General features: G+C 40.8%; 1 protein-coding gene across 3 annotated transcripts in view; it reads left to right on the forward strand.

Annotated features, from left to right (window-relative positions):
* TBX15 (T-box transcription factor 15) overlaps positions 1 to 24,615 on the forward strand; it is a 100,838-nt gene that overhangs the window by 46,171 nt on the left and 30,052 nt on the right. For all 3 annotated transcript variants that reach the window (XM_036090105.2, XM_078072553.1, XM_078072552.1), the window contains exons 2-5: positions 9,445 to 9,658; positions 13,129 to 13,230; positions 14,952 to 15,123; positions 16,192 to 16,359. In XM_036090105.2, coding sequence (XP_035945998.1) covers positions 9,445 to 9,658; positions 13,129 to 13,230; positions 14,952 to 15,123; positions 16,192 to 16,359 — 656 coding nt within the window. The remainder of the gene's footprint in view (positions 1 to 9,444; positions 9,659 to 13,128; positions 13,231 to 14,951; positions 15,124 to 16,191; positions 16,360 to 24,615) is intronic.

Here is a 24,615-nt window from a genome sequence, read left to right on the forward strand (position 1 = left end):
TCATGGAAGGAAAAGTGGGGGGGATTCCAATAATTTAGGTTATATGTGGAGGTGACCCTCTTGGGATTTCACTGGGAACATGGCATTCAATGAAGATACCTTATTACCAGAGGTATATTCGTCTCTGGAAGAAGATCAGAAGGTGAATAGCATTCAAGATTCTTCATCTGGCTTCAGTCTACACTCCCCTGGCTTCAGTCTACACTCATCTGGCTTCAGTCTACACTTTGGTCACATCTCTTCTCCTGCCTTGCTAAACAGACAGCATTTCATTCATTCATTTATTCAACAAAACCAACATTTAATTGAGTGCATAGTAGGTGCCAGGCACTGTCCCAGGTGCTGAGGATATAAGAGGACTAATGCAGATGTGTTTCTGAATTACTTGCTGTTCTCTAAACCTGTCTGGTAGACTTTACTGCCATGCCTCTGCCATAAAGTTCCCCTTTCCTGGAAGATCCTTCTCCTCCTTTCCCCCATTTCTGCCTTTTTATTGCAGACATCTCTTCACTAGGCCCAGAAAAGACCACTGGGCTGGAAGAGATTCTTCTTATCTCTAAACTTCCATAGCATTTTGTTGATATTTCTCTTAGAAGAACATGAAAATTAGCGTTTATCTATCCCTTTTACTGTTTTACTGTTGATAAGGTATTCACATAAACATACATACATGCTGTGTTAGTGATTCACACAGTAGGTACTAATGATATCCTCATTTTACAAATGATAAAACTAAGGCTTCAAGAGGTTAAGTGACTTGTTCAAGATTAGACAGTTGGAAAGGAAGAGGTGAACTTTAGAACTTGGTCTTTTGAATTCCAAATTCCAGTCCCCAGTGTGCTATGTGCCATGTTGGATTTTGACTATTCTATTTTTATTAGATTATTTATTGACCTATCCTGTCTCCTAAGTGATTTTGTAAGTTCCTGAGAGCATAGATCATATCTTATTCAATGTTGTGCCCCTCATAGTCCCTAGCACATTGCTAGGTCTAAGTGAGTTCATCAGTAATTATTTGCTGAATAAATAAATGATTTATCAAATGAATGGATTTAGATTATTGGGGAGGTTGTTACATAGTTGCCAGCCATGTAGCTCTCTTATAGTCCTTAAACAGGATGGCTGTCTATGTTCGGCATGATACACTGGGTTTTAAACTTAGTGTAGCTGGTGGTCTCTTGCATATAATTTGAAGGGAATTTCATGTTCCTGGTTTTACTCAAATGTCTGTTCTACTTACATGTTTGAGACTGCCATCTCCAAGGGCACTGTCTCTGGAAGTTAAATTATACTTATTGCTTGAAAATTGGCTGTTTACTTCTTCCCCTTTAGTGTATTAGCACGAATTTGTTTATTTATTGGTGCTCAGTGAGAATATCCTAACAAGGTATAAGGCAAGTTCTTCTAGGGCCTATGGGAGAAGGGCTCCTTCTCACTTCATGGAAATTAAAGACCACTATGGCAGATGACTGATGGTGCTATAACAGTGGCCAGAGTGGTAGTGGGAGGTTAGAAGTAGTTGTGGTTGCAAAGAGCAAAGAAGCACTGGCTTGGGGATGAACTAATGTGTCACTTTACCCAGAAAATACGCCAAGAGCCTCAAGGAGGGGCCTGTGTTGACAGCTGCTGGCTTAAGATTGACTGGTAAATCTTGAAGACCACCCAGTCAATTAGGATCAACTTTTGGAGGACCTCTGGTGTAAGAGGTATTTAGATCGAATATTGCCATGTGGCTTGTGACCAATTTTTTATTATTCTATTTATGCATTTTCTGTGCTTTCCATCAGGAATATTTTCTGAACTAAAAGTCAATCTCAAAAATTTTAATTTTATAGGAAGAATGAAATAAAATATTTGGAATTAGGACTGTTGTAGGAAACCCAAGACCCATATTTGTCTTTATTTTTTCTTGGTCTTCCTGATTAACTTTATCATTGGCATGTAATCTTACATGTTAATTTGATATTTTACTGTTTATAAATGTTTTCACATACATTGTTGTCAGATGAATTCTCCTCAAATATAGATATCCATTTAAGACTATCAAAAACTCTTGGGCCATGAACTGTGACCTGAGTTAAGCCTAAATAAACCAAATTCCGTGTAAGTAGGAACTACCTCAGCTGCCTTTTCTTATCTTTCAATGGTGTCATTACACATTTCTCAAAGTCCAAACATTTTCTGAGTACCTTCTAATGTTGTTTTGCTTATGGTCTAGGCTAGAGTGAACGAGTGGCTTGACATTGACGGTGATCTTCAGTGACCTGTCACCTTTAGATGTTTTACCCAAGGGGGACTGGGGACAGGAAGTGAAATAGTACAAAAGGTGTTGTTGTTTTTTTTTTTTTTTTTGGTACTTGTGCTTACTTATTAAATAATATTAAGTTGCTGAAGATATCTCAAATATTCCTGAACACAACTGCCCAGCTACTGAGAAAGTAAAATTCCTGTCTGACTTTGGCTTGAATTTTCTCCTCTCCCCAAAGAACTGACAATGTCTTAGTCTCCATAGAGCTGTCTGCCTGAACTGCCTGAACGTTAGCTCTGCATTTCCAAGTTCACTGTGGGAAGCACCCAGCTCTGCAGGTCTCGTTCTGAAAATGGGGAAAGAGTGTATAGTGGAAAGAACATCAACTCTAGTGTCAGGAGGACTCAAATCCCACTATGACTAGTTATATAATGTGAGGAAGCCTCTCAGTCTCACCAAGCCTCAGTTTCCTCCTTTATAAAATGGCAACAGTAGTGCCTACTTCATAGGGTTTTCTGAGAAAAATGCATGAGATAATGTATATGGAATATCTAGTGTAGTGCTCATAACTTCTCTTCCTTTTTGCTTCCACTTGCAAAGTATGCTGGAGCGTTAGAGGCTGAACCTTTCATGACACTGACCCTTTGTTTGATCAACAAGAAATATATATAAAAATTACTGCTGCCACTTCTTTGCAAAGCCTCTTTAAAAGGCTGAGTTCTCAGGGATGACTTTGGGTCCTTGCATCTGGTTCTGTGTATCACTGAGAGAGATGCTGGTTGTCAGGTGGAGAGTGCTTTAGGCAGCTGAGAGATATGTGCTTTTGGTCTCCTTAATTGGCTTATTGGCATGGGAATTGCAGGCTTCAGGTTACCCACCCCCCCCTTTTCCCAAATAGAACTTGGAGGGCATGGAGAGCTCAGAGACCTCATTCCATCACTAAAGTCATCTAACAGGCTTGTTTGAGTGTTTGCTATCATCATAATTTTACTTTAATCCAACCTGGGTATAGTTCGTTCCCTTGAAGCTCTGGACTGGGTATCAAATTTGGGCTCAGTCCGTCCTCAGGTCAGTGCCAAGTGCTCTGCTTCTGCCATATTTAGAATTAGTCTATGAAAAGTTTCATCACCAGATTTTGCTAAGCTACCTGATAAAATCTGACATCCCAGAACCAATTTCCACTGCAGAAATCCTCTAGAAATAGGAGTTTACTTGAGCTTGGTACAGAGAGTGCTGCCTGGGTTATAAGCTTCTGATGTCTGCCCTGGTATGAATGGGAGCCCTTAGATGGCTGTGGGAGTCTTGGTTTTGGAGACTTCAGGACTTAAGAAATAGACCACGGAGTAGCTGCCCCACTCATATCAGATAGGAAGTACCACTCAATATAGTTATGTTCCAGTTATTGGTAGAAAAAAAGAATTGTTTGATTATCATCTGGGTTGTGTCTTTCGCCTTTGTTTCAAACTGTTTTCTGCCTTAGAGTAAAATATGATAGCTGAAGTCCAGGCTTATGGAAGTGGCACTGTACATCTAATCTCAGAAAATCCTGCATCTCTTATCTGACTATAGTAGTCTTCTATGACCCATCTCCCACAATGAAACCAGGCTATTGTACATCATTCATATAGAAGATGTGACAAAGCATTAGATTCAGCTTGTGGAATTCATAGTTTAGAAGGGAAGACAGAACTATCATCACTTCCACTTAAAAAAAACCTTTGGTATAAAGAAAACAAGTGTAAACTCCATATTATGACAGCCAAGTTCCTCCTGGAATATAAACTCCATGTGGCCAGATATTTTTTTCCCTGATGTCTCAAGGATCTAGAAGAGTGACTGGCACGTAGTAAATGTTAAATAAATAGTCATTTAGTTGAGTTTGAGTTGAACCTGACTTTCCACCTTTATCTCTTATCTCACCTCCCCTCTTCCCTTATGTATTTTAAGCTATGGCCATATCAGTGTGCTTGTAATTCTGTAAAAATGGCAAGTCCTTACTGATGCTATTCCCACTACCTTTAGTTCCATTCCCATAAATTCTTTGTTTGCTCATATTGAACTTATATTTCAAGTCCATCCTCAAATTTCACCTTGTGAAGTCTTCTTGATCCCAAATCACTGACTTGCTTGTTCTTCAAAGCTCCTTAATACTTTGCTCCCATATCTATTGGAACACCTATCATAGCCAGTCTTCTTTAATGGTTTGTGTGTCCTTTCCCATGAAATTGGATTGTGAGCTCCTTCGGAGCAAGAACCTATTTTATCTGTCTTGGTCTATTACTATATAACCTGATCTATACAAAGCAGAAATGTTTGGTGAAATAGAAGTGGAATTAAATATAGTCTCACATGCCTGCAATCCTCAGGAGGTGGAGCTGATGTAATCTGGATTTTGGTGTCAATAATATATAAAATGGAGGTAATAATGATAGCTCTTAGATTTGTTTTATTAAATAAGGTTATATATATAACATTTATATATATATATATATATATATATATGGTCTTAGCAGAGCATCAGATACTTAGTAGGTGTTCAATAGATGTTGACCATTAACCCTTTGGTTGGGATAGTTCTTGTGGGCTTATATTCATCTCACAGTCCAAAGTCACTAGCATTGTTATCAACAGAATCATTAATTTCTATTTTATCATAAAGCTATAAATACAATTTTCTGTGCAAGAAGATATCTTCCTCCAGTCCCTAATAGTAAAGATAAGGAAATAGTAATAGATATGCTAAGGAAATAGTTAAGATACGGAAACTGAGGCTCTGTGAAATGAAGTGACTCTCCAACACCCCACTCATGGTGAAGAGCAGAGCCCCAGGCGTAAATGTTCTCTGTTCACTGTAGTAATGAATTACTCCTCAAAATTAGTAGTTAAGTGGAGATGAAAATTGCCTGGAAGACTGTGAAATCTGTTTTAACAGTGTCTGGTTTTGATATTAAGTCAAAATACATATAAATTAGGCATTTTCTGTGCATGCCAACCAACTCAACTTATCATGGTTGAGTTGCTGTTGTTAGAATTGGTGGTCTTTAAGCTGCACTACTAATCCATCCAGTAAACATTAGACCTAAAGGGACTTTAGAGCACCTCTAATTAAATGTGCATATGCTGTGCTAAAATGATTAAGGAAAATGAGGGCCAGAATAGTTATGTGACTTGGCCAGGATCAAACATATTAAGCCATTTCATTTGTAAGGATGGTTACAATAGTTGAGGGTTATTACAGATTGCTGGCTCTTTTGGCCGGGGTTGAACCTGATATGATCTTGGGAGAGACCTGATCATTGGGTCAGGAGACAGAAGATCTACCTTCTAGGCCATGTTGTTGTTTTTAATTTTCTTAGTCTCAATTTCCTCATCTATATAATGGACCTAAAAATATGCTGCTTCTACCTCATCAAATGGAAAGATATATTAAATAGTGTGTAAAATGTAAAAGAAGAAACTATTTTCTTATTGCTATTATTTTGCATAAATTGAGAATTGAACTTGCTGTTAAGCTAAACTCAACTTTCTATGGGAACTTAGTGTTACTGTGTCCATTTTATCAACACGAAATAGGTCAGAGATAGAAAACAAGTAACACTATGAGCTGATGGTTAGAATCTCTTGTTTAGGGATTTTTTTGGATGGTAATAGATATGTTGGTTTGACTATATGAGTCAGACGATGTTCTCCAGTGACTTGTAACTGGATCCATGCAAGTTCGCAAAGTTTTCTTTAACTTCCTTAGTTATATATAACTTTATCATTTATGTTCCTGATTTGCTAAAATTTCCCTTGTTCAAATGCTATCCACAAGAGACATCTGACAGCCAAGAAGTCTTTCCAGGTCATTCAAACGAGTTCCTAACGGTTAGTTTTTTGAAGGCAGGAAGTCACAAATTGCCAAGAAAAATGAAAAAAACTTGAAAACACAGAGGTGTTTTCTGATATTCAAGGGACTGGTTGTATTTCTGAATGGATGGCCCCATTTGATTGAAATAACCTGTTCTGCATTTTTTATATTAATGACATAGTTAACTGGATTATGCATTCTGATTAATAGCTAAAATAAATGATCTGGTTAACCTAAATATTTTATCTAACTATGATTTAGAAACGCATTTTACAAAGGATTCAATTTTATTTTTACCTGAGGTGTTGATCTTAACCCTATTTTAAGGTATTGGTATTATAAGGTAGCTTAATTTATGTTATTGAAAATGTGGGCTGGTGCCTGTATTCTTTATGTAGAAGTCACTGGGGCTCTATTTTGTGAGGGAGTGAGAATCCAGGAGCAGAGAGTACTTCCAGGGGAACAAATAACTGTGTCTGAAAATCCTCTTCATGGGCAAATGCTGCCTATATCTCCACGTCTTGTACGCTTCTTTTCTAGTAAGCATGAGTTCGCCAGCACTGTTCCAGTCCTCTCAGATCCCTCTCTTTGCTGAATTCCTGTGAGACATGCAAAGGCAATATGTAATGGTGTGGGAAACTGTGTGGTAGCATTTGTCTTGGTCTCTATTTGTGAATGCACTCAGCTTCCATTTGTATTGTAAATCCCTTTAGGTGGAGCCTCGCTCTGTACTTCGGTATTTTTCAGCATCTAACACAGTGCTGGGCACATAGTAAGCACCCAATAAACACATAATTAATCAGCACTAACTGGGAAACTTCTCAAGGTCTGGGATTCTGTTTCAAATTATCTACATGGTACCTCATATAGGGCCACATGCTGACAGGTGCTTATTGATTGATTTGATTGAAACTATAAATAGAATACCCACTGATTTCTTTAACTTCTATGATAATGTGAATCTGAGCCCCCAGTCTTTTTCCTCATTTAACTTGTCTTGCCCAAGCAATTTTAATTTGATGCTTCTAATTGAGGTTACCTGGGTTATCACTGAAAGTTTCATTAGAAAGTATGCATCGACACTCTTCAAGTCCTTAGAGGTGGAAGAGATTATAAAAGTTTTCAGCTCAATCCTTCTAAATGCATGATAAGGAAATAGGTCCATTATAGTTAAGTGACCTGTCCAAGTGATTCATTATTAAATGGACTAATAGTCCATTTAATGTCACACTTTGAGCCCCCATTTTATTTCAGATGACACGGTGAGTTAAGAGTAGAGTCTCTGGTTTCCTAATTCTCCAGCCATAGTCACCATTCTAATCCCAACCCAGTTTGGCCACCATTAAAAAGTTATCACTTAGCATAGTGATATCTTTCCCTTCCCTCCCTCTTCCTAAACACTCATTGGAGAAATCATATGTCCCAAATTTCCAACTTTTTCATAACTGTAGCACATTATGGTAAGTGGATTTCACACCACTTTGCTCCCAAAGTTAGGACAAGACTATTTTTTAAAACTCTTGCTTTGAGAAGTTTCGAAAAGTTCATAATACTTGTGATAAGTGAGGAGCTCTTGGCATATCACAGAAACAATGGGATTTGGGAATCCATGTCTCAGGGGATCAGAATTACTGCATTTGGCAGAGTGTGTGATGGTGATATAATGGCTCTGCAACAGAAAGGCATATAGAATCGGGCCAGGATGGAGATTTGTCACTCAGAAGCATCAGCTCTCATCTTAGATAAGCAGATCCACTTTTCTGTGCTTGAAGGAGACCAAAGTTAGCCCCTGTTTAGCTCCAAGTCTAAAATTATATGCTTAGACATGTAAAACCTATATATACACATATATACATATGTATATATATATTTGTGTGTGTGAAGATGGTGACTGGACTAGTGATTGTGGATAAACTAGATTTGGGGCAGAGACTTTCCTGTCATTTCGGAGCTTGGTTCAGTTCTGCAGTACCCTGAATATCTTCAGAAGTGAAGGGTGGGGAACTGGGGAGGAGAGAAATGTCACTTTGCTCCCTGTGGGCACTGGCAGCGTTGTGGAAGACTTGCCGGCAATGCTGCCTGGGTTTGAGAGAGGAACACATCAGGGCTAGAAGGAAGGAAAGGGAAGGTCTTGTGGGATGGGTTTTCACAGGCCTAGAAACCTGCTGCAGTTAAGTGAGCATGGTAGCAATACATATTCGTCTATGTATTTATTTAACAGGGGAAGCAATCAGAATCCTAGATGTCAGGGGAGGGTTGCAGAAATAGGTTCTCAGGCTTAGCTTGCAGTATCATTTGACCTAAGGAGATTGTATCAGCTAATCTGAGTTTGGAAAATCTTAGGAGATAAGATTCTTGGCATTGGGCCTCTAAGAGTAAAAAGCTTTAAAAATTACAGTAAATTCTCTGGTAAATCTGACTTCAGCCTTCTCTATCACTCTGCATGCGCCTCCCCCCCAAAACCCCTTCATGAGTACAGAAGACACAGGAAGAAAGGACCATCTGGCACAGCACGCCAGCTTTTTATTTGGTTGCTCTCAATCCTACCTTCCTGTTTGGATCACCCCTCCCCTCTGCTCATACTTCAGAAACCAATCAAGGTGTCTCCTGAACTCATTTATTCCCTTTGTTTCAACCGCCTTCTTGGGTAACTTTTTCCATATGCTTACATCCTTGCCTTACAACAGACATTTTTTTTTCTTTTTTCATCCAAAATGGTCTGATTGGACTCTTAGGAAAAGCCATTTACTCAAATACATGACAAAGTGCTTCTAAAGATCCCAAACAACTTTTCATTACTTTTGATGACCAAGATATATAAATAGAGGGAAAATTGCTTTGTTTAAAAATTACTGGCTGATGGGCAATGATGCTGAGTAGTAGGACATTAAAGAATACATTATTATTAGCATTGAACCCCCCCCAACACCCAGCCCCCAGTGAAATTGTCTAGATTTGGAGCTGTGGTCTGTAATTATTATTATTTTTTAAAATTTGGCACTTACTTTATTGTTCCTGTTTGGCTTCTTCCCTTCACCGTGGTGACATTAGTACTCCTAATATTGCCTGTTGTGGACCAGTTTTCTTCAGCTGTTGCTAAAATGCCAGATGTCATGTTGGAAATGCAAAACCTGAAAGATGGTCGTAAATCACAAAAACAAACCATAAAAAAATAATAAAATACCCTGAATGCTGTGCTCTGGAGCTTCCCAGCTTTAAGTCTCCTTTTGTTCACCGCTCTCCCTACTCCACCATGCCCCTCACCCAGCCTCCCATCTTTTAGGGCAGTGAGGGGTGGGGGCAGTTCAGCAGTTTCTCACCTAAGACTTGATTGTTTATTTTGCAGATTCTGAGCAAAGCACGGGTTCAGACTCTGAGGTGCTCACTGAGCGGACTTCCTGCTCCTTTGACACTCACGCTGACCTGGGCCCTGGTGCTGCAGGCCCTGTGCCTGCTGCCATGTGTTCCATGGAAGAGATTCAGGTAGAGCTGCAATGTGCTGACCTCTGGAAGAGGTTCCATGACATTGGAACTGAGATGATCATCACCAAAGCAGGCAGGTAAGGACAGGTTCCTTTGAATGGCCAGATTCCAAGAATGGAGAACAAAAGTAGGAGCTATTACATTTTTTTCACTTACTTGTGGTAGGTAGCATTGGTGATGCCAAAGCAGCCTGTGCTCACAAAAACATGAGGTCAAAATGAACCTGAAATCTTATTCATTTTATTTCTCCTTTGGAACCTTCTTCCTTCTCGAAGTTTTGGTGGTGAATAAGATCATTAAAAGGCTTCTTAGGAGGAGCAACTCTTAAGGGGAATTATTTCCAGTACCATCTCTTTTTTGTTGCTTGGGTTTCAGTCGACTTCTGTTCTACATTTTGAGATGTTATGGCTTAGAAGGAAACAGCAATTCAAGGAAAAAGTTTTTATCCAGTTTCTTATTTTGGGTTTTCACTCAGTACTGTGGATTTTGTGCATTCCGGTCATTTTCATCTCCGATATCATTCCGTCGTTCCCTGCACTTCAGTGAATTCAGTTCACCCAATCACCTTTTTCACAGCTCTCCTGTGACCTCATTTCATGATTTGTTCTGCAGTGTTTTAATTTCCACATCTCTGCCTTCACAAATTCACTTGATACCTGGATATACCCAGATATTCCCAGTACAAACATATACAGTTTGTTCTTTAGTCATATCCCTTTGTTTAGGTTAAGATCCATTATTCATTGTTTATTGGATTGCCTCAGTCTTTGCTGTTGTTCCATGTAACTCTGCAAGTAATTCTGGAACAACTCAAAAACATACAAAGAAAGCTTTCTCTGCTCTGACTTTTCTTCACCTCCTCCCGATTCCTCAAGTCTGTTTCTTCCTTTTCACTTCATTTTCCTTCCTTTGTAGTGTCCTTTCCAATTTTAATCTCAATTTTCATTTTCTCAGTTACATTAGTTTTGTATGACTCTCTGTTCCTTTTTCCTGCTCAGATTTTAGTCACCATCTACTTCTTCTCACTCCCCAAACTGTAATCCTGTTGATTCAGAACTACTGCAGTCTGCAGAGCCCTCAATCTTTGAATGTACCAACGTATCTGTAGAATCAGCACCATGGACAGAGGTGCTTGTAGGGATTAATGGGTTTGGAAGACACAAGAATTGGCCTAAATTTAACCATAAAATTAAAACCAAACGCATCTCACTTTGTGAATATGAAAGATTAATTTTTCCCTAGGGTGTTATGACTTCACTTGATATTCTGTGCTAAAATATTGGCAAAAAGAAAAAGCAACTTTTGGTAAGTTTTTAAGAAGACAATTCAAATGTAGTCATAGAATTTTATTTTTTATTTATTTATTTATATATATTTTTAAAGATTTTGTTTATTTGACAGAGAGAGACACAGTGAGAGAGGGAACACAAGCAGGGGGAGTGGGAAAGGGAGAAGCAGGCTTCCTGCGGGGTAGGGAGCCTGATGGGGGCTCAATCCCAGGGCCCTGGGATCATGACCTGAGCTGAAGGCAGACGCTTAATGACTGAGCCACCCAGGCGCCCCAGTCATAGAATTTTAAAGCAGGAGGGCACTTTAGAGATTATATAGTCCCTTTTCTTTGTTTTATAGGTGATAAGGTTAAATAACTTTTGCAAAGTCACACATCTCATTCATTTAGAACTTGGGTATAGGTAAGAAACTGCTAGCTTCTCCACTCAAGGTCATATGAGTGTGCTAGACAAAACAGGTATTGAATTTAAAAACATCTCACCCTTTTTCTTGGCGTCATAAAGAGAAGACATTAATCTCTTGCAGTGTAACACAGCCTCTGTAGATGGCTGAGAGGAACCACATTATCTTACCTCAGATAGCAAGTGAGAGGACTTTCTCTCCATCCCTGGCAAGGTCTTCTCCAACCATTTATAAATACAAGGCAATCATAAGTCATTGTTATTAAGAATGTAATTCCTGGTTTAAATGTAAATGTATATAGATCAACTTTTCCAAGTTTTTGGAGAGAATTAGTGTGGATCAAAGTGCCTAACCTATAGTGAATGCTAGATTTAGTCATTATGAGAAGTCCACCACTGGGTTTCATTAGCTCACCATAAGACCAAAATGTAAGGCTTTCTAATTAAACTTGTGAGGCTAGAGGTAGTAAATTCAGAACACTGTATCAATAGAAGCTTCTGAAGAGTCATAAAGTGGGAAAGGAGGAATGGTTGTGTATTATTCTTTGTAAATATTTAAGAATTAGCCATCATTCCTATTAAAGGTCTGTGGTCCCTCTTATGCCTTCTCTCAAATATGATTATGATGTCATTGACCTACTACCACAGGACATTTGCATTTTGAGTTGCTTCTGGTGAGCAGTGCAGTGTGTGACTAGAACAGAAAGCCCCTCATGTAAACAACTAGGGCACGTAAGCAAGATGGCTGTCTGGGGTCAGGGTATGGTCTATGGCCATGAAATGGAGCAAAGCCAATTAGGCTGTATGCGGATCAAGCCTGTGACCTTGACCTCATTAGCACCGTGCTCTGCCCAGCTCAACTAACTGGCCCCAGATGGTTAAGCTTAATGCAGCATTTTGTGTACAAGTACCCTAGAGCACATTCAGGCAATCCAAATTTTTGAACTGAGCACTTTTTATGTCTGACTCCTAAGTAAATGACATACAAAAGAGTTTGATGTTTTTCTTCTTTCTTATGGTTAAAGAAGAATGGAGAATTTTATTCTAGACCCTTGAAACTCAATACTCTTCTGGGCTGCTCCCTCTCCTCCTCTTCAATTATGAGAGTAGTTGTAAAGTGCCATATCCTGACCTCGCTTGCTTTGGCAAGTTTAACAAGCCATTGTGGTAGAAACAAGGTATTGCCCAGAGGCCACTAGAATTCATTTGGTATTTGCTCCAGATTCCACAGGGTCCTCCTCCTGACACACATGTTGACAGCCTGAGAACTTGCAGAAATTTTTCTACAGTTTTATGCATTAAAAAACCCTCAGCTTTGTTGGCCCTTTGTTTGGGGACTGGTAGCCTCTTCCTTTTTTCTTCTTTTTTTAGAGATTACTTTTAAATAGACTCAATCAATCAAAAAATATTTCATTATCACCTACAATCAACTGTGATAAGCTACTTGAGTAATAAAAGCGTTAAGTTATTCAACTTTGTTAAGTGTAAGTATTTTCAAGAATGTTATAGTCTGATAGGAAATGTATGTGTGGATACATACACATTATCTATCTGCTTATCTATCTAATCACATTAAATATTAATAATAGAAATCAGGGTATGGTATGAACTCTTGGAGTGTATGAGTCATCAAATAGGTCAATCTAAGTTAAGAAATGGTGCTATTTCAGCAATGAGTCCTCAGCATATTTTATAGTAATAATTTCCAAAGTGTAAAAAAAGCAGCCAATTTGGGAATTAGAGGAATTGGACTTTGGTGTGTTTAGTGTTCTTGATAAGAGGAGACTCTCTAAGCTTTTATTCCTGCTACTTCTCCCCCTCTGACTGTTGAGCTTACTGCCTATTCCCCTTCATAGGAGGATGTTTCCTGCCATGAGAGTGAAAATCACTGGCCTGGACCCACACCAGCAGTATTACATAGCAATGGACATTGTGCCTGTGGACAATAAAAGATACAGGTAATGATGACTCTGGGGTGTGGGATTGTGGACATCACCAGCATTCCAAGACAGTTCTTTAAATCATTAGATGAAGCATTTTCACAGTGCACTGTACAATGCACTATAGGGAACAAGAATGGAGGATATGCCAATAACCTGTAGCAAAGCACCGTGCAGGAAGTAGTCACTCGTGGTTGGAAATCAGGACTTAGTAATGATTTTGTCTGGAATCCTCCCTATGTCTCTGGAGAGAGCGGGACTGTATAGTGTCTGCCAGGGTTACAAAACTCAAATGAATATTAGGTCTAAAATTAATTCAGTTAACATTGAAAGTGATTAACATATTGAATGATTTGGTTTATGAAATACTAAATGAGTTGAGATGATTTATTTTGGAGAGGTGGAGGAGAAGTGGACCAGTGCAGTATATTCAATCATATGTCTGATGGATTATCCTGTGGATGATGGAGGGGAAGAAGAGGAGAATTGGGTAAGATTTCAAGAACAACATTTAGTAAAGGAGAATTATTGTTTATCAATATGGGTTGTGAGCGAGTTTGTTAAGTAACTTTCCTTCAAAGTCATTACAGTCCAACACGATGTCTTTGTTTCTTGGATGGCTTACACATAATTCTTGCCAGACACAAACTGTGGCTTAATCAATCTCTTGAGATGTCAATCAGGTCAGTGAATCATGGCTCATTTTTGAAATGTTTGAGAACTTGGCTCCAAACCTATGAAGTAGGAGGGGAGAGATGAATGAATGGGAAAGACCAGCCTAGTATGGTAGAGGGAGAGAGCTGCCCAAGAGAGAAGTTATCTGGATGCAGGACTTAGCACAGGAGATGTCTCCAATCTGTTTTAGAGGATCTTGTGATTTGGACTGAGTGCCTCTGTTTGCTAGCATCCAGGTCCTGTGTGGTCCTTTATAAGTGAGAAGCAGGGAGGTGCCAAATCCGTAGAGAACTCTCTTCAGAAGTACAGGGCAATTGGCAAACTGGAAAACTGACCTCCTTTGCTACTAAACAACATCTCACTTCCAGTGCCTTTGTGGGAAAATAATGTGGATGATGATGATATTCAAAACTGCATTCATCAAAGAAACACTAAAACACTAACTGGGAAGACTTGGTGGTGTTTCTGGGAATGGTTGCACTGAGGCAAAAACCCTCCATTTTCATAGAAATGCCTCAAAATTCAGATTCTCAGCAAAGAAATGGTTAATAAGTAAGAGGCTTGGAGGGTCTCTGCACATGGCTGTGTTTTATAGGACAATATGGAAGATGTTTTTAATAAGGAACCAAATCCTGAACAAGTGGCCAACGGATTATATGGTTTGAATTTGAAAGGTGAAAGGTTGCAGTAAAATACCTTTTCCATAGCTAGACACATGGGCTCAGGATGCCTGTGTGCACACAGGGGTGGAAGGCAAGGAGAGGGAAAAGAAAGAAAAAGGACTGTGAGAATGTTTTCCTTGTGAGGGCTGCAGCTTTGATCATTAACCACAACCCTTTGCTGCCCTCCCCCAACCCACCTCTTTCTCCATTTTCATCTCTATCTGATTGTCCCTGGTTCTCTACCCTACTCCTTTTCTCTGTTGTATTCTCTGTTTAATCCCTACTACTTTCCATCTTGTCATCTCTCTGTCTCTCCCGTCTCCTGTCTCTACTGGCTTTCTTGGGCCTCTCTTCCCTCTCTGTATCTGTCTCTGATTTCGCCTCTCTCCCTCTCCACCTCAGATATGTGTACCACAGCTCCAAGTGGATGGTGGCTGGCAACGCGGACTCCCCTGTGCCCCCAAGAGTTTATATACACCCTGATTCTCTAGCTTCTGGAGATACTTGGATGAGACAGGTGGTTAGTTTCGACAAACTCAAGCTGACCAACAATGAGTTGGATGATCAAGGACATGTGAGTCAAAGAATCCCATCCATCTCCCTCTTCCTCCCTTTTGGCTCTAGAGCTGATTAGCCCTAGGCTTTTTCAAACAGGTAAAATAAGAAGCTCTATGCCATTTGGAGTCATTTTAAGTAACTAGGCATACAAGTTCCTTTTTTTCTTCCCATGAAATTTCATTTATTACAAATCTAACATTTAGCAAACGTCTGCTGTGCATCAGATTGTGTTTATCAGACAAGAGTTCTCATGTTCTGGGAACCCACAGTCTAGTCAGGGGATAGTTTGAAGACAGAAACACAGGACAAGTTTAAAAATGGTGAAAGAAGTCACAAAAGTCAGTGGAATAACTCACAGGGCAATAAACTCAGAGAAACAATTAAGTGACAGTTTGGGCTGATTTGTTGAGAAATTCATGCATTTTTAAGAGAAGAATAGGTTTTAAGACTTTCCAGGTATAATTAGAGCACTTGATGTTATTAATTTATCTTTAGTGGCAAGACATACATAGAACTTTCACTGAATGTGAGGGTCCAGATTGGGTGCTATAGGAAGATTGAAGAACTAAAACCATGGGTCTTATCTTTAAGGGAATGACATTTTTCGAAGGAAGGGAGAACGCACATATACATTCACTCTCATAGTGAGTGGTCATAAATTTGGTAACAAAGTGCAAATGACAGCTTATAGAATTTAAAGACAGCATGAGCCCGTGATGAAACTTTGAAGCAGGAAGGAGCAACTGTCCCATAGCAGAGGTTCTGAGACGTTTTAGCGGAGTGTTGTTTTCTGGTGTTGGGACAGTTGTTCAGTATTGTTCAGTTAAGGCAAGCATACTGCATCCACCACCCATGATTGGGATACTCTGCTGTCTGGGTCCATGTAATGCTATCCGGTCACTTAGTCCTTCCTGCCATAGGCAAGTACACTGGCTTCCAGTTTCTTATGCATCTCCCCCCACCCAACCCCCCTCTGTGTTTTTCCTATAATGCTTCTATCCTGTGGTTATATTTGCATGAGAGCTTGAAAAGATGTAAGGACCTTTGAGGCACTCTGGCATAATGTGGCCCCTTCTCATTTCAGATCATTCTGCACTCTATGCACAAATACCAGCCTCGAGTTCACGTGATCCGCAAGGATTTCAGCAGTGACCTTTCGCCCACCAAACCTGTCCCTGTTGGGGATGGAGTGAAAACATTCAACTTCCCTGAGACCGTGTTTACCACAGTCACAGCCTACCAGAACCAGCAGGTGAGAGGCTGCCTTTGAGAGGCTCCTGCTGTATCTGCTGTTCGAGGAGCTTATTCATGCCTTTGGTAAAAAATACTTAGTCCTTCTACATGACACTGAAGACCTGGAACGAGAGATGCCAGGCTTGCTGTGCAAACACCATGTTGGTGATGACAAGGCCGTGATGCCTAGTAGCAGCTGGTATAATCTAGATTTAGATCAAAGACAAAATCTTTGACCAGGAGGACCGAATCTCCTAGGTCATTTTCATGTCTCTGTACTTGTACCCGTGTTCGTGGTCTCTCCTGCATCTTGGCAAATGTTCCTCATCATTTGCAATTCCTTTGCAAGTACCAAGGTTTGATTCATTCCTTCCCTCTTCTCTGCAATTTTCCGTGTATCCCTGCAGCGGCTACATCAAAGTCATCAAGCCTCTCAAACCCCGTTGAAGACCCACTGCTTCCATTTACACTATCAGACTAAATTTACCTCTGTGTGATCACCAGCCACACCCTAACATCTGTGTTTTTATGTCAGCAATATGTTCATTCATTCCATAAATATTTGAGATTTTGAGAACTTACAATAGTCTAAGCTTAGTAGAGAAATTGAGCAGATTAGGACTTAATTCCTCCATAAGCAAAGAAGAGTTTTAGGTGAGTGAAAGACATGTAAATACATAATGATAAAGCAGTGAAATAAGTTAATGACAGAGATGTGGACAGGGTGTTCTTGCGTCTGGGGAATGAGGGAAGTTTTCCTGGAGGAGCTAATGCTTTCTCTGATGATGAGACACACATAAGAATTGGCCAGATTGGGGCACCTGGGTGGCTCAGTCAGTTAAGCATCTGCCTTCGGCTCAGGTCGTGATCTCGGGGTCCTGGGATCGAGCCCCACATTGGGCTCCCTGCTCAGTGGGGAGTCTGCTTCTTCCTCTGCCCACCTCTGCTTGTGTGCTCATGTTCTCTCTCTCTCAAAAAATAAATAAAGTCTTTAAAAAAAAAAAAAAAAGAATTGGCCAGACTAATGGGGGAAGTATGGCAGGGGAGTGGTGTATGGGGAGAGGGAGAGAGACGCCAAGTCTGGAACTGTGGGCATTCTAGACAATGTTCTTTTTTTGAGGAGGGTGAGTAGATGGATTTATAAGTGATCTCACTTTATGCAATTCCCTGAAAATTGCATGAGAGTCTCATTTTTTGCAAATTAGACTGTATTTCATCTTTTGACAATTTGTTTAATTAAGAGGATCCTGAGGTGAATCCTTTTCTGAAAATAAGAGTTTCTGCTTGTTTATTTTGCTTGAAAGTCTGTGTACTTTTATTTTGGACCTGCTTGGAGCAAAATGAACTTATACCACAATACTCAATACCTTTTGTGTTGGATGCTATGCTTAGTGCTCTGACAAAGAAAGAAATAGAGGAAAAATACTCATTTACTAAGTATTTATTGAGTGCTTACTATGTGCCAGGCAAGTGAAGGTGAGTGATATAATCTTTGGTTTATATAGAAAGAGTATTTTGGTCTTTTATAGTGCATTTGCCTAGGACTCCTTAGATGTTCTTTGCCTCCAGAGGAATTTGATATACAACAACCCTTCAGTCTGGTAGACAAGTACTATACGCTTGTTGGGCTTTCTCAGCAGCTGTAAAGCATTCCCAACTTCAGATTTTCCTTGTGGTTGCCACATTTGATCTATAGTAGAGAAAGAGTTTTAGTTTGCTTTGGATGTTATTAAAAAACTATTGAACCCTTTCAATAGACTCCTTAGATAGTAAACAGAAGCCATGGAGGGTCCTTACAGGAATCTTTAATATCAAGATTTTTCAAGCTCTGAAACAAGATAGTGCAGCAATATAGATAATGCCCTTTGGAGTGATTGGAACCTTGGGATTAATTGTGGTTCAGGAGAGGAGGGGAGCACAAGTCTAAATTCTTTGAATAACTGATGGGACTTTTTCCCAAGACAGCCAGCCACCATTTTAATCATTAGTTTCTCATGAAGGCAGAGATGTGGCAACAAATATTACAACTTTAGAATTTAGCTTGTTGGGCAAACCAGAACACTGGTGAATGAATATTCTGCTGCCTCACCGCGATCAGTTATAGAGGCCATGAGGGTCAGTACTGTCACCCAAGCTGAAATTAAAAAGCCACAACTCACCGTGACAATGTCAATGAAAGAAGACCAAACATGGCTGCCTGAAATCCCTCTCACTTCTACCTTCTCTCACAGCATTCCTGTGTCTGAGGACATTCTACTCATATGAATATTTTGTCTTCATCTGGACTGGGGTGGGAGCAGTGGTGGTTTGTTGGGGGTGGGGCACCATGATTAAGTTCATGGGATTTGGTAGCAGCCATACCTGGTTTGATTTCTGACCTTTCCATGGACGGATTGTATGACCTTGAGCAAGTTTCTTAACTCCCTTCATCAGTATTTCCTGGCCTGAAAATGTCCTGGCCTCATCGAATTAGTGATGAGGACTAGATGAGGGAGCACGTGTAAAGTCACTAGTAGAAGCCTACATTGGTCAACGGCTGGGTCTGCACAAGCATGAAGGGGAGTGGGGAGTAGAGGCAATTATACAGCATAAATTGCTTATTAAGGAGAAAGTGGATCGTTGGGAATTAGAGGACCTGCATTGGCTCTTGAAGGTGTTATAACCAATAGGTAACCAGTTTGATCTTTCTGTTGTAATGTCATGTTGGTGAATTCATGATGTGCTGACATTCAAAATAGATGAGTCACGCATACTTACTTCTGCCCGGTTTGAAATCAAGGTAACAGCTTTTGCCCGTTTAACAAGGCTTCATTCCCCAGATACATCAACAAGCACAATTATTTAACATTCCTTTTGGCTGTGTAGATATGATTTCATATAACAGAGTGTCTTCTAGTAAAGCAAACTAACCTCGGGTCTTTCCCCCAGGAATCTGGAGGTCTGCATCCTGTTACCTAGCAATCATTTTCAGACTTGTCACAGAGATGCCGGGTAGCATAAACCATTCTCTTCTGTGAGCTAGATCACCTACTACTGTGTTTTTATTTCCCTCAACTGTCTTGAATGAGAAAGATTACTATTTTATGACAAAATTATTTACTTCATGTATTTCTTTTTAAAGGAATGGCTAGGAGGCATGAGAGAGTAAAGAGGAAAAGTCAATGGAGGGGGGGAATCCTCATTGTTCTCAGGAACGCAATGAAGGAAGGACAGTGTGAGGAATGGAATTGAAGTGAAATGTTATCCAGTCTTCCTAAGGAAAGGCGGTGGGCTAGTAGTTTGGAGACCTGGGTTTTCATCCTAAATGAACTACTAGCTACCTATGTCATTCTGAGCAAGGTATTTTCTTTTGGGGTTTTGATTTCTTCTTCAAGAAAATGACCAGTTGGCCTCTGTTTTCTAAGTTCTCTATTAGCTCTGAAATCATAATTTCTCCCTCTTTTTTTTCTGCATGTTTTTAGTTGAGGGTGGAGAACAATTTATTGTTTTCAAGCAGAGGCAGTCAACACACACAAGTATTGAAAATTATTCGAATGTTCATGTGTGTCAACTCTTTTTTAACCCCCACAACAGGTGAGACCAATAGAGTTGTAGCAAGTCCGCACTTGAAAGGTGGGAAAGGTGTTTTGTTGCTCGTAAACAAAATATTCCAAGCTATACTATGCCTTTGTCACCCCTGCCAGTCCTCTCCATTGTTAAAGCCTGTATTTCCTGTTGGCTTCCATCTTGCCACTGAGGCTGGCGGGACACCTGACTCTTCCACACATCCAATCTGCCACTAAACTATGTTGCTTCTACTGATGGAATATTTTCTTCTTTCTCATCTTACTGCTTCTACCCTTGTTCTGGACCCGCCCTCCTTCCACCTTAGGCTGTTGTGACAGCTTCCAGCCGAGTCACCTGGACTGCATGGTTAATGTGTCATGAGCCATCACATATATTCACTGAGGGATGGGTCTTCCTAAAACATAGCTCAGATTGCATCATTTCTCTGTCAAAAACTGTTGACTCCTCAGTGCCAGAAGGGAGTATATATAGTCCGAGATCCCAAGTCTTTCCATTAAGGTCCTCTGTAGCTAGTTACCAGCTACATTTGTAGGCTCATTTCCCACTAATCATCATCATGCATCCACAGGAGTTCAGCAATCTAGTTGGAGTTTTACTGTTGCTTGCACTTGGTAGCAGCTTTGCTTTTGCTTGTGCTGTTGTCTTTCCAGGAATGACCTTTCTGTTCATCTTTATCTGTCTAGCTTCCTTCTACTCTTCGAGTTTAGTACAAACATAAACCTTCCTGACATTTTCCCCTACAACGTTCCTTACATTTTTCAGCTTTGAATGAGCTTTCCCTCATCGAACTGTTAGTGCACCATACCTCTCTTGTGACCCTGTCACATTCTAAGCTGTGCATGTGACCAGTCTTCCTCTCAATATTTTGAGCTTTTTGAGAACCAAACATCGTGCCTCTACAAAACCCGGTGTAGAAAACAGCAGGTCAGGAGTTAGGGGACTCAGGTTCTAGACTCAACTCTGCAGCTGACAGACTCTACTGCTTCTGACAAATCGCTTCACCTCCGAATCCTCATTTGCAAATCGGTGGTTTGCTTCTCAGCTACCAGTCTATGGAGACATTTTTTATAGTCCACCGAAAGATGAGAAAAATAAAGGCAGGGGGCGCCTGGGTGGCTCAGTCGTTAAGCGTCTGCCTTTGGCTCAGGTCATGATCCCAGGGTCCTGGGATTGAGCCCCGCATTGGGCTCCCTGCTCCGCGGGAAACCTGCTTCTCCCTCTCACACTCCCCTTGCTTGTGTTCCCTCTCTCGCTGCCTCTCTCTCTGTCAAATAAATAAATAAAATCTTTAAAAAAAAAAAAAAGAAAAAGAAAGGCAGGATAGGGGCAGTTTATACCTGTAAATGTTCATTTAAATAGGCTGTATTTTATTTTGTCCTTTTAACCTTTTTTGATACTAAAATGTCATTTAATTTATGAAATGATGGCAGGAGATCGTGGATTGATGTAATTCTTTTAGTTTGACAGAATAAATATGGAATATCAATGTTCACCCCTTAAATGTTGGAGGGAGAGAATTAGAATTGTCCTGAAGCCCAGAAACCACTAATTAAGAAGAAGGACCCTTCCATCTGTGTAATTCTAAGGCATTTGTGTCTGTCCGGTGGTGCACAGCACTGAATATGTGCTTGGAAAAGGACTGAATGAATAATTAGCCAACACACCTCCACTACCAGTTTCCTTACATAGCTGTGGTCCTGCTTTTTTGGGTATAAGTAGTCATGAAATGTGAAGAAAGAGTTTCTATTTTCATGAAATATTTTATGCTTTTCTTTCCCCCCCTTCCCATTCCTTCCTCCCACCCTTGCTGACTGACCCAAAGACTCCCAGGGCCTCTAGCATACTGAAGTTATTATTACTATTATTTGCTCTTGGAGTGCCAACTTGGCAGGCCTAAGGCAGAGAGGAAGGTACACCATGCCCAGAATCTCATCGTGGAGAATAAAGTGGTAGAAGTGGGAATAAAGGTGACTCTACACTGAACACTTTTTCTTGGAAGAAGCTGACGCCGACATGTCCTCATGGAATTAGCAGGAAGTTTCCGTTGCAGAGTCTTTGTCTTCTCTAAGGGGAAAAGACGGCTGAACCTTGATATTTTTTTTTTTTCCCCCAAACAGGAAACTAGATTTCAAAAAGACACAGCCCTGTTCTCCTCAGGTAACACAGTCTTTATTTCTTGATGAGAATTGGCTACATGAACCAGATAGGAAGTCTGGAACCACAGCCAGGTTTGCGTAAGCAAATCCAATAGGAGCTCTGAGCCACTCATTATATCCTAAACTATCGAGCCCGTTGTGCTCTAACTTTTCAATCAAATCAGTGCAGAGGTTTTTTATTTTTTATTTTTCATATGGCTGAGTTTTTTTTTTTCTTCCCTGATGAACATCTTTCAAAGCAATATGGTAGAAAAAAAAAAAAAGAATAACTAAGAGAGTGTTAATAAGGGAAGGCCTTTTCAGCCTTGATATTGTAAAATCATACTCAGGATATTGAAGTTTCATTTTCTTTGTAGGTTGTGCGATTTATGTCTGCGCCATGCACTGTGAGGTGTACCTCATTTATTAACTGCCTGGACGTTTCTAGGCAAAAAGTCAGTGAAAATGATTAAAACCAAAGGTGGTAAGCCAGCAACCACCTCTTCCTGTGCTATGGTCTTCGATGACGCAGACTGTAAAATCAGGATAATGGAAATCAAATCGGGGAAGAAAAATGCTTCCCCAACCTCTGACTTTCCATGTCTCCTCATTATCACTTCGAGCAGGTTTGAACATGACTGCTGCAGAATAGTTTTAGCTGCGCAGACAGTTACTAATAGACCTCGTTCTGCCCAGGAGGACATTTGAGACTTCTGTCTGTGGTGCTCCAGTGAAAGCAGATAGGATTGAGGGAGTTGTCTGGTCTGTATTCTCTAAGGCTTGTTATGGCTTTGGGGCTGGTAATCCCTCTTTCCCACATTATTCATTCATGCGCTCACTCACTCATTCACTCACTGAACAAATATTCATTGAGCCCAAAGAGCATGTCATGTTAGGTTCTTAATAAAATGATGTAGAAAATAGGCATGGTTCTTACCTGAAAGCATCCTATTTTGGAGGGATGATCAAGGACCATCTCTCTCAGGAGGTAACATTTACACTGAGACTTAGGACGAGGCATCAGCTATGTGAAGAGCACAGAAAAGAACATTTTTTTGACTGGAGGTAGAGTGAGTGTGAGGGGCCTGAGCAGGGAAGGAGCTTGACACACTCAGCACTGAGAGCAGCTGAGTTTGGCGGGAGCCTGTGGCCCAGGTGTAGCAGAGCATGGGTGGGGATGGAGAGCTAGGCAGGGGCCCTGCAAGGCCAGCCAAGGAATTTAGGTTGAGTTTTGAGTAGAGTGGTAGCCACTGATGAGAATGACATGGTCCACGTATCTGTTAACAAAGATCACTTTGGTTGCTTTGTAGAGAAGAGACCGGACAGGGACGAGGGTGGAAGAAGAGAGATTAGTCCCAAGGTTATATAGAGTAGTTTAATGAAAAGATGACTGTTTTCTGGTTGAAGGTGGGGAGATGGAGACTAACAGCCATATTTGGGTCTAGTTGATAAACGTAACTTTGGAGTAGGGTTGAAAATTAACTATTCAAATGAGTCTCCCACACTACTCCAGATGGCCTCTAGATGTGTGGTGTGTGCTCAGGGCAGAGGGCCTCATTGGCCTCTCTTGGTGACCGTCATGTCTAGTCTGGGCCTTGGGTCCCTTGTGTGGACATGCTCTACTGATAGGAGACTGCTGAGCTTGTGCTGTCATGTTTTTGCTTCGGTTGGACCTCCTGGGCCTCCCTGGCTGGCTCAGCCTCACCTCAGGGCTCATCTGGGTCCTCCACTGGGCTCCTGCCTAGACTATGGCACCTCTGTGTTAGGGTCACCCTCCCTTCCCTGTCATGGCATGTGAGAACCTCTAAGTCCCTGACTCACCATGGAAAGGGCGATAGGAGGTGTGGAGATGCTGACTTGTCCTCTTCCTGATTCTTTAGACTGGGCGGCACTTTTACTTTGATGCAGCCGGCCCTGTGTGTGTGTGTGTGTGTGTGGAGGTTGCCCTGCCAGTTTTCCTCTGAAGCTCCCCACCCGCACCCCTGGATTTTGGTTTGAGTAGGGAGCTAAGACACGTGTAAGTCCACCTACTTGCTTCTCTTTCGTCTGTTTCCTCTTTTTTCATACTCCCCTGAGGTGGGAGCAGAAGATCTCTTACTTCTTTCCCCCCTTGATAAGAATTCACCTGATGTCACATCCTTGTTTTCCACAGGACAGCGGGCTTTGTGGCCCAGCTGTCATTTGCATCCCCTTTCTATGCTACATGAGATACTCGAAGGCGCAGATGCCAGCAGGCTGGCTCTTCATATGGGAACCACGGGACTATGGATTATTGAGGTTGAGAATACATTGGTTTATTCCTCCAAATTATTGTCCTTGTTACCCTGAGGATTAGTAGACATCGCCAAAGTTGTCAGCACGAGCATCATCTGGGGTCATAGTTGGTTTATATTGCTGAAGTTGCTCTCTTCTGCCTAGAGGGTATGTAGGTGCCTAAGCAGGGCGATAAAGCATTCTGTGATATGGCCTCAGGGCAGCCTCTCATGCTGTCTCTCGCTGCCTGTCTTCCCATACGCTGTGCTCTGGCCAAATTGGACTTCTCGATGCTTCTTGCGTGTGCTTCATTCTTTCAT

Source organism: Halichoerus grypus, chromosome 5 (genome assembly GCF_964656455.1).
Source record: "Halichoerus grypus chromosome 5, mHalGry1.hap1.1, whole genome shotgun sequence".
Lineage (NCBI taxonomy): Eukaryota > Metazoa > Chordata > Mammalia > Carnivora > Phocidae > Halichoerus > Halichoerus grypus.